At 34.3% G+C, this 11,029-nt stretch overlaps 1 protein-coding gene across 2 annotated transcripts in view; it reads left to right on the top strand.

Annotated features, from left to right (window-relative positions):
* Positions 1-11,029, top strand: part of LOC111052536 (alpha-1,3-mannosyl-glycoprotein 4-beta-N-acetylglucosaminyltransferase B) — a 34,465-nt gene that overhangs the window by 1,361 nt on the left and 22,075 nt on the right. For both annotated transcript variants that reach the window (XM_039430051.1, XM_039430050.1), the window contains exons 2-5: positions 3,508-3,629; positions 8,400-8,741; positions 10,026-10,159; positions 10,941-10,987. In XM_039430051.1, the coding sequence (XP_039285985.1) occupies positions 3,515-3,629; positions 8,400-8,741; positions 10,026-10,159; positions 10,941-10,987 (638 nt within the window). In that variant the 5' untranslated portion in view covers positions 3,508-3,514. The remainder of the gene's footprint in view (positions 1-3,507; positions 3,630-8,399; positions 8,742-10,025; positions 10,160-10,940; positions 10,988-11,029) is intronic.

Here is an 11,029-nt window from a genome sequence, read left to right as displayed (position 1 = left end):
TATACAAATGCTTCATTGTAGCAGATGGAATTGGCGGAGGATTTGACTTCAATCATTATCATTTGATCATGCCATGTCGCTTCAACGATATTTTCTACAATAGGCCTACTACATCTCACAGAATTATTGTGAACAAATGAACAATATAAAAAATAACTTTCAAGAAACAACCTTCAAGAATACCTAGTGTATAGATTCCAAGATTTTTAAAAATTGACCAAAAATACTAATATTTATGATAAAATACAGCCTAGACCAATGTTTTCAAGATTTTTATTTAGTCTTTGGAAACTTTGAAAAAAGGGCCTGGTCATTTCTATAACAATATTATTTTTTCAGATTTAATGCCAATAGTATATTTCGCACCTAGGGCCGAAAATGAGACTTTTCCGGCTCGAAATCGGTTTTCAAGTCCGAGGCCGTAGGCCGAGGACTAGAAAAGATTGAGAGCCGGAAAAACATTTTTGCCCATGGTGAGAACGTTATTTTTCGCCACACGGAAAAATAAACAATATAAATATGAGAATAATTGTTTATTAGGCACTTCCGAAAGCAAAACAGGAAGGTCATAGCTCTAGCAAATCTGAGGTAGTCTGAATATCAGGAAATTGTCCAAGTATTTTTATTTTTTATTCTGATTTGTCTAAATAACCTAAAAGATTATGTTCAATTATGTAAGAGGTTGAGTTTATACTTTTTATTCTTCCAAATGACAATAAGATGATATTATTATAAATGTTTTGATTCTTGAATGATAAACACAAAAAATGAAAAGATTTTGATCAGCTGTTTTAGCACACTTGAAATTTGGCCAATCTGAATGTCAACGTCAACAATCTTCAATTATGTAAGAGGTTGAGTTTATACTTTTTATTCTTCCAATGACAATAAGATGATATTATATAAATGTTTTGATTCTTGAATGATAAACACAAAAAATGAAAAGATTTTGATCAGCTGTTTTAGCACACTTGAAATTTGGCCAATCTGAATGTCAACGTCAACAATGCTTGTTGTCGTTGACTTCGGAAGTTTAGATTAGAAGTTCTATCCTACTCTGAAAATCGAATTTGAATAGTTTATAATATTTATAACTTATCTGTATTTCATTCATCCAAATAAAATGATAGTATATTATTGCAGAATACTTAATTCAATTCTAAAAGCATAAACTTATTCCGTTACATAAACTATTTGTAAAAACGTTCAGCACCATGGATATTGCCCAAGTAGTTCCAAAATTATCCACCAGGCTTCGTGATGAACGATTAAACGCAGTACGATTAAACGCAGGTTTGAGGTTAGATTCTATTATACTCTGAAAATCGAATTTGAATAGTTTATAATATATATCTTATCTGTATTTTATTCATCCAAATAAAATGATAGTATCTTATTGCAGAATACTTATTCAATTCTAGAAGCATAAACTGATTCCGTTTCATAACTTATTTTGTAAACACGTTCACATCGAATTAGAATCAGCTGACTTCAAGGTTATTTTACAGCCCTAGGGCCGTAAAAATTTTACCGGCCTGGTCAGAAAACAATCATTTTCGGCCTCCATATGACGCACGAAAACCAGCTCATTACATCCAAGTGGGGCGAAAAACAAATTACGAGCAAAAGTAGTCTCTAGTGATGTCCACGTTATAATGGCAGTGTTTAATTAGCAATGGTATTGCTATCCTTGTCTATCATTCAACAAAGCGGATAGCGCTATCTCTTTCTCGCTTTGCTCTGTTTCCAGATCGTTTTTTAACAATGTAGAATCAATAATTAATTAACAAAAGTTTTGATCTTAATTATGTAAATTCATTATGAAATTATTGAAAAATATAATAACTTGCTTAATAAAATAAAATTGATTATTTTAAACGAGAATGATCAGTTTATATTATATCAATAAACCTGTTCACCTACCGTACCGTCTATAGAAGGCATAGAATAAGAATGTTTTTTATCCCTTTGGGCACATAAAAAATGGCAATTGGAAACTTCAACAATACAATATAATACCAATTACAATAAAATACATTTGTTCAGTTATACAATTACAATAAAATAACATGGAAATAAATGTGTACAACAAGATTGACAAAACAGAGTTTCAGCAACGGTTTTCTCCTATCTTTCTCCATTGCCATTATAACGTGGACCTCACTATAGCTTAGACCACTTATTTATGATAAAATACAGCCTAGACCAATGTTTTCAAGATTTTTATTTAATCTTTGGAAACTTTGAAAAAAGGCCTGGTAATTTCTATTACAATATTATTTTTCAGATTTAATGCCAAAACAAATTACCTATTAGTACAGCAACAGTAGCCTATAAAGCACGGGCCACACATCATACAGCTTTCCGATCCTACTCATGTCCGATATTTGTGCGGTGTGGAGGGGTGATGTTGGGACAAATCACATGACTGACATGTGTGGCGTGCTCCTTTCTATAGTGATGTCCACGTTATAATGGCAGTGAAGAAAGATAAGAGAAAAACGTTGCCGATCCTCAGTCTTGTCAATGCCTTCTGTAGACGGTAGCTGATACAGGTTTATTGATGTAATATTAACTGTTCATTCTCGTTTAAAATAATAAATTATATTAGACAATAAATTATATTTTTTAATAATTTCGTACCGGTAATTAAGGTTGTGCATTCAATATTTTTTTTTATTATTTTTTTCTTTTTCTAATCTATTGGACAGGGTCTTAGGACATAATCTATGCAATTGAAATATTTTTATCAGCTTCTGTTACCTAACAACCTAACAATAGGGCTTCAAAAGTCACTTTTTTGAGGCAGATGGTACACATACCCTACAAAAACTACTGTTCAGAAAAATTTGAGAAAAATATGCAAGTCTCCTCTTCAATATAGCAAAAATTACGTCAACTTTGTTTTTGAAAATCTGAAAAAAATTAATTTTTATGCATTTTAAACTCCTTCTTCACATTCAATGTTCGTTCTATAGACTTCAAATTCATAACAACTTGTAGCGCTGTTCTTGATGAATAAATTTGATGCTGAAACTTCTTTTATAGACACAATAATAGCCGCTGGTATGTGTACCTTTAAAGCACGGTTATATGCCTGCTATGCTCGGGCAGCAAGTGAATAGTACAGCTGGAGCGATCTAGCGGAATTAGTTTGTCCCTAGAGCTAAGCGCTCGACGTTAATTTACATAATCAAGATCAAATATTGTGTTAATTAATTATTAATTATAAATTGTTAAAAGAGGATCTGACAACACAGCAAAGCGAGAAAGAGATAGCGCTATCCGCTTTGTTGAATGATAGACAAGGATAGCAATACTATTGCTAAATAATCAAACACTGCCGCCATTATAACGTGGATCTCACTATAGGACATTATCATCCGTGATCAGATCTTGGAGTGGGATCGGACTGTTGCATGATAAGTGTAGCCCTGATATTTCCCTACGGTTCTCATATTTTTCCGATATCTACTTGACTGATACTATAATAAATTGTTTTCCCAGTACGGAAATGAGTTTCTTGGAGGCCATACTCAGGATACCACTTACTCGAAAACAACCAATTCTGTACGGGTTTATGTTCCTTTTTGGTATTTCCAGTCTTTTCACACTTTCATCAAGAATAGGTCAGTTGGTTGATTCATAAGTTATGATTTGAAAATATAAGTTATGGATTTTTTGCCACACTGCACAGAAAGCAGCTGTTTTCCAGTCCCTACGTAGATCTAAAAGACATTGTTTGCAGATGACTCTTGTCTGACGTCAGAACAGGTTTCTTTCCGGCTAAGGCCGGAAAGGGTACTCTAATTTTTTTTTAAATGTGTTTGGACAACTGTGTACCATATGGTGCATTGTGTTCAGGAAGGTGAGATTGGAAATTTCCACCCCACTTTGAGTACCCTACGACATCTGGTTCTTGAGATATGAAACATCAAAGTTTCCCCCCCTCCTAAAACATTCTTATTCAATTTATTATTCTTATATATAACTGATGTCAAAAAGTTAAGCGGCTTCGTGGGTCACATGGTGTAATAGATGCAATGCATCTATTTATTGTTTCTTTTGATTTGAAAATCATCATCTAAGCCAAGCTAGATGACAACTCTACTTGACAACATCAACTGTTGGAACGCACAAGAGACCCACGAAACGTTTTGGCGTCAGCTATACCTGTAGTGTGGCGGAAAATATTGAGTGTCTCTCAGAAAGGTGTATTCGGATAACATATTCCCTGGCTCGGCAAGCCTCACCCGGGAAACTATCCTCATACCGTAACACTAACTTTCTGTGCTTGTAGCGTAATATACTATTGTCTCATACCCAGCAGTTTATTGTAGAGGAGTGGGTGGTATAATGCTCCTTCCACTACCACGTTGTAATGGAATTCAACCTTTTTTAAAAAAATGCAAATTTCCGTAATAATATTGTTACCTGAATAAACAGCTTGTTGCATCAGCTAGCTTATACAGAGTGCGGCAGCAAAAATTCCTTTTTCAAAAGTAAATGGAACTCTTTGTATGGATCAGAAAGTTTGTATTTATTTCTTTCAATGAAGATACAGGATGATTCTTAATTATGGTAAAATAATTTAATACGTGATAGTAGAGGTAAAAATAAGAAAAAAGTTCTTATAAACATATATCCATAAACGCTTCATTAGCGAGCTATACAGGGTGAAAGATTTCGCCCGGAGTTCAGTTCCTCTGGTGAAATACACTGATGCTGAATTGTTTGGGGAATAGTTTTTGAAAAACTTATGCTGGATTCATATGGAAAAATATCTGAAAAATTGAATAAAACTAGTCTGGAAGCTGTAGTGTGAGTAGTTTTTGAGAAAAAAGTTGAAATATGCAAAAACTCAGTTGGTTCAATGATACAATGATTTTATTTGAGGCAGAGTACATCAGTACATAATCCAGTTCATATACAAAATTCATTCTAAATAAAATTCAATATACAGAATATGTGTCACAGTAGTGGAACAAAATCTCCAAACATTAAGGCTCAACTCACACATACGCGACTCAGGTCGAGAAGAGACTCGACTCTAGTCGAAAGCATGTGTTTTCAAATGGTGACATCGCGGAGACTAGAATCGACTGGTCTGAGTGTTGGTAGCACTGGGCTGCCCTGTAATGTTGTTTTAGTTATTTGCTCCGTATTTTTCATCATTTACAGTGGTTATTTGAAAGAAATAAAAGATTGGAAGAATTTGGATAGTTTATGAAAGTTCTAAGTACCTGTTTCAGTGAATTCCATGACTGCATGACGGGTGAGTGACTAGTAACAGTGATTTAAATACGCGTACCACATATAGTTTTTGAACGTTTTGACTCCATTTATCTCAAGCTGATAGTCACGTAGTTCTTTCCTTAAAGCAGTATGAGGCTGGTAGTCTCTCATATTGTGCCGTTCATACACTCTTACCCGGTCAAAACAGTTAAAATCGACATTAATCGGCTTGAGATAACAGTAAAGGTTGCAACATAAACGCCCCATACCATGGGATATCTACTTAAGCTATGGTTGAGCCTAAATCTATACATCAACAAATTATGTGTCTAATACGAGGGTAGGCTGATAAGTAATGCACATATGCTTGTAGAAGGCAAACAAAAGCAAATAGCAAGATTCGGTAAAAAATAAATTAAAGTACAAACTTTAACTTCAAAATCATGTATTATTTTTCTACATAGTCACCGTTAAGCATTACACATTTCTCCCAACGTGTTACAAGTTTTTTTATTCCGTCACTGAAAAATTCTTCTGACTTTTCTCGAACCCACGACGCGACAGCTGCCTTCACTTCACTGTCCGAGCTGTAATGATTTCCCTCCAGGTCTCTTTTGAGTAGAGGAAAAAAATAAAAATCACAAGGCGCAAGGTTAGGAGAATACGGAGGGTGGGGAATCGGTTCAGACTTCAGGTTTCTTAGAGCCTCTTCAGTTGCACACGAAGTGTGTGGCCGAGAGTTGTCATGTTGCAAGATTATTGGCGCCAGGCTGCCTCTAACAAGACAAACTCGACGTCGGAGGTGTTTCAGAGTCTTTATATACTGAGCAGAATTTACTGTTGCCCCTCTTTCTAGATAATCAGTCACATAAACTCTGTGAGCATCCCAAAACACAGTCAAAAGAATTGTTTTGCATCCGCTGCATGTTTCGTCAACAATTGAGGCTTTTCCAGGTTGGCAATCTCGAAATTTTATAACCCATCGATTCACGGTAGACCTATCAACAGTATCGTCACAATAAACAGCCTTTAAACGACGATGAATCTCACTAGGATTCACTTTCTCAGCAGTTAAAAATTCGATAACAGCGCGTTGTTTAATTGATGTTGACATAACACCAGAACATGACGCCATACTTTCACTAACCAAACCAAACTGGATGAACACAACGCCTTCAAACTGCGCAGCCGTGTAGAGGAGAAATAGTACTTCCACATGCCACCAGGCGCGCTTCTCAAGTTTATTTAGTTTGTGCTCTACAAGCATGTGTGCATTAGTTATCAGCCTACCCTCGTATATATAATTTTACACTCTTACTTTGATCACAGAGGAAAGAAGCACTACTTATGGTATGCTTATTCCGTGCTTTCATACACTCTTACCCCATCAAAACAGTAAAAATCGACAGTAATCGGCTTGAGATAACAGTAAAAGTTGCGACATAAAAGCCCTATACCATGGGATATCTACCTACGCTATTGTTTCTCTATGTTGAGCCTAAATCTATACATCAACAAATTATGTGTCCAATATATCTAATTTTACTGTCGATTTTTTAAATGCCCAGTGTAATGACTTTTTGTAATGACTATCTTCACTGTGTCGCCAATGTCTTTTATTCATATAATATGTCTATTTCTTTTACAAATATAATATCATAATGTATGTTATCCAAGTAATAAAGTACGGTATTAAGGTAGACGCACACAGATCGTCATCGGACGGATCCGCATTCATATAGGTATGCGCACTCCAATTGAAAACAATGCATCAAATCTAATCATCCGATCCGTCCGATGCGTGCCGTCCCCGTTCGATGACGATCTGTGTGCGCCTACCTTTAGCTATCATGCAGCATTAACAAAAGGTTGATTATAAGTTTGATTTGAAAATATAAGTTATGGATTTTAATAAAAACAATATAAAAATTGTAGTACCCTTTTATTAAAACATTTTAAAAAACTTTGAAACGTTTTATTAAAATGTTTTAATGAAAGGGTACTACAAGTTTTATATTGTTTTATTAATTTGAATAAATTAGCCCATATAAGTAAAGTGATGTTATGGATTTTATCTCGTACGCAGCAGTATATTGTAAAGGAGTGGGTGGTATAAGACGTATTCCACATTCACCACTTTGTAATGGAATTCAATCTTTTTAGAAAATGCAATAAAAAATTCCCGTACTAATATTGTTACCGGAATAAACAGCTTGTTGCATCAGCTACCTTATACAGAGTGCGGCAGCGAAACTTCCTTTTTTAAAGTAGATGGAACTCTTTGTATGGATCAGAAAGTTTGTATTTATCTCTTTTAATGTAGATACATATGTAAAGTTTTGATTCAATTAGTTTTGAATATCAAATCAGGTAGGTGAAGTTACCCATTCTCCATACACTGAGTAAACCGATTTCTGTCGTTTGTCATGACTCCTGCCAGCTTTGCAGGGGTTATGTTAGCAATTTCTTCCCTGATATTGGTTTTAAAATTATGTATGGTCCTTGGACGGTTCACATAAACAAGAGATTTAAAAAACCCCCATAAAAAAATCACAAGGGTTCAAATAGGGAGATCGGGCTGGCTACTTCAAATCGCTCCTAATCAAGATGAGTCTTTCTGGAAGTTCCTGGACAGTTTCCAACTTGTATGGATGGAAATGATGATAAATAATTCGTCTCACAAGACGATCGGAAAGTCTAAGAGCAGACGCACGTTTGCGCGCAGAACGCTGTGGTGATCATAACATTGAAATTCTCACTGCCTCAATGTTCTCAGGTGATCTAATGGGCCGAGGGACTTCAGTTCTTTCGTCTTGTCGCACTTGCAGTTTGTCTTAACGTAGTGACCCACGTAGCAATTGATTCCCGGTCCGGGACGGTAGCCAAAGGGGCTAAATTCGTCGGGAAGAAAACTTTAAGATCTGACCTCTCTAACGTTATCAAATTTGCTCTACTACGACATCAGCTGACTGTATGGCGTTCACTTTAAAAAATGAAGTTTCGCTGCCGCACCCGGTATATGTTGCACCTTTTCTGTCCATATTTTATTACACTGGTATTAGTATCTCATTTACATGGACTATTCTCGCTGCTCGATTCTATAGTGACAGTAGCAAAGAATAATATTGTTCAATGTTTCACTAAATTTTTTACAAGTGTTACAGACATGCGTCAGGAATCGGACCTGGTTCATCAACTGGCTGAATCACAAACAGAGTATAATAAACTGGATGACAACTACAGAAAAAAAGTAGAAGAAGTGCAAGTCCTACGTCAGCAATTGGAGGCTTTGACGAACGATTCCCCAACTAAAGTTTTGAGCGAAACTCAAACTAATTCGAAGACAGTTTCACACAATGTGATAAACTTGACGCCGTTTCAAAAGAACCCCATTGATTCCTCTGATATGATGCGTCTGCCCAGTGGCTATGACTTCTTACCTCATCTACTACTCAGTCCATCCAGTATCAACCCTTCTTTTATTCTGTCTAAAGGGCGGACAGGAGGTAAGAAAACCATTATTTTTTCTCCCTATAAACTTCTCTCTCTCCATTTTTAATAACTAAATTTATCACAAAAAACATATTTTAATCACTACATATTAGGAAATAGTTATTCCTATAGGGTAATAGAAGCTATAGTGAGGTCCACGTTATAATGGCAGTATTTGATTAGAATAGAATGACTTGTATTTATTTTTGTTGACGTCGCGAAGTTTGGACAATAATGTCCACTCTACCACTTAATCACGAATGGTACCCTATTGCTATCCTTGTCTATCATTCAACAAAGCGGATAGCGCTATCTCTCTCTCTCGCTTTGCTCTGTTTCCAGATCGTCTCTTAACAATGTAGAATTAATAGAATCAAGAATTTCATTGGCCATAAAACAACATTACACAAATGTAAGCAATAGGCTTCGTCAATAATAAATAGAATATCACAAGTTGGACTATAGAAACGAACAAATTTACACATATATATATTGAAATATTCCAGGTACTCATTAACAGAATAGAAAGCTTCAGACTTGAGCCATTTATCAACAGCAATACAAAACGTTTTCAATGGTAACTGCTTAACATTATCTGGTAGTAAATTAAACATGCGAATTTGTAGGTACCTATTGACGTTTTAGAGTTTTACAATCAATTAACAAATATTTAATCTTATTTATGAAAATTTAATAAGAAATTATTGAAAAATATAATTTCTTGCTTGATAAAATATAATTTAAACGAGATATGAACAGCTATATTACATCAATAAACCATCTATAGAAAGCATTCACAAGACAGAGGATCGGCAACGTTCTTCTCCTATATCTTTCTCCACTGCCATTATAACGTGGACCTCACTACAGAAGTTATAGAAGTAGCCTATTTTTTATTAAAAGTCTACGTTTTCCAAAATTCGTTAAGCCGCCAATTGACGGTTATTAGAATGGTTAATTTTTAGTTTTTATTCAATCTGTTGAATCATTTTCATGATTTAAAATCAACACTTTTTATTTTTTGGAAAACAATTTTAGGCTGTGTTTAGGTTTTTATAACTTACTCCTTTTCCTATCAAAATAATTCATACGAATAGATGTAGAGTCTTAGCTCATACTAACTCAGTACCGTATTATCTTTACTCAGTAGGCCTCCTGTAATAATTGAGCATTCAAGGATCTATCTCAATAGAATATCATACTATTTCAATTTTGATATAAAATATCACAATTTTTTTCAGTTTCTAACATATGTTTTTCAACTTTATGGATCCATTTCATGTATTTTTTTATTTCAGTTTCAGTAGCATTTGGTATACCGACAGTCAAACGTGAAGATCAAATTTACGTCCTTGCCACGTTGCAGAATCTATTAGATGGCATGTCTCAAGTAGAAAAAGATAATACTATTATCATTGTGCTTATAGCTGAGGTCAGTAAATTATATCACTATAAACATATAGGTTATAGGATTCTATTGCTTAATTAGAATTCCATATTGACGAATAAAACACAGCAATACAAAAATTATACTTGAGGTCTTATTTATGAAAAAATTTAGAGAACCAATCATAAATATTCTATTAAATGAAAAAGACTTAGAAATTGTCAAAAAACCACAGATTCTTAGTCACAATTTCTTAGTCTTTTTCATTTAATATGAATAATTACCACAATATCAACTTCTCAACTAAACAAAAAGTGAAAAGAAAAATTCTAGTAAAGTTCAATTTAATTTTAACGTTTAATTTTGAATGAACCCAAAGTGGGTTCAAATGCTATTTCAAAAGTGATTTCCAATTCATGAGACCAATATGTAGACCCAATTAATATTATTGATTGATTCCCAAAGCGTTCAAATCAGGGCAGCCAAAATTATCAAACCCTATTGTTATCAGTTTGTGTATGAACGTAGTCTTGTATCATCTCAGAGCTCGGATTGAAAAGGTATCGATAAAAGTTGTTTTGTAAAAATGAGAAAATTTTTCCAGCCTTTTACGACACCTACCATATATTTTCCAGAGAAATTATGAGTGCTTTATTTCGTGCATTTTTGAAGGTTCCACAATCCCCATTTCTGAATACCGTAGTATTATAATTATCATAATTGAAGAGGATGCACAAATTATTTAAAAGTTGAACCTTTTCTTCATCAATCTATGGAATATAATTATTTTAAACATAAAATATAACTGAATAATTCAACTTTTCAGACTAATGAGGACTATATTCTTCAAATAACAAATAGCATCCAACACGAGTAAGTTGATCGGATTAATAGATGGAGCAATATAGCCTAATC

Source organism: Nilaparvata lugens, chromosome 6 (assembly GCF_014356525.2).
Source record: "Nilaparvata lugens isolate BPH chromosome 6, ASM1435652v1, whole genome shotgun sequence".
Taxonomy (NCBI): domain Eukaryota; kingdom Metazoa; phylum Arthropoda; class Insecta; order Hemiptera; family Delphacidae; genus Nilaparvata; species Nilaparvata lugens.
Note: the sequence above shows the minus strand (reverse complement) of the source record. Positions and strands in the feature narration are given on the sequence as shown.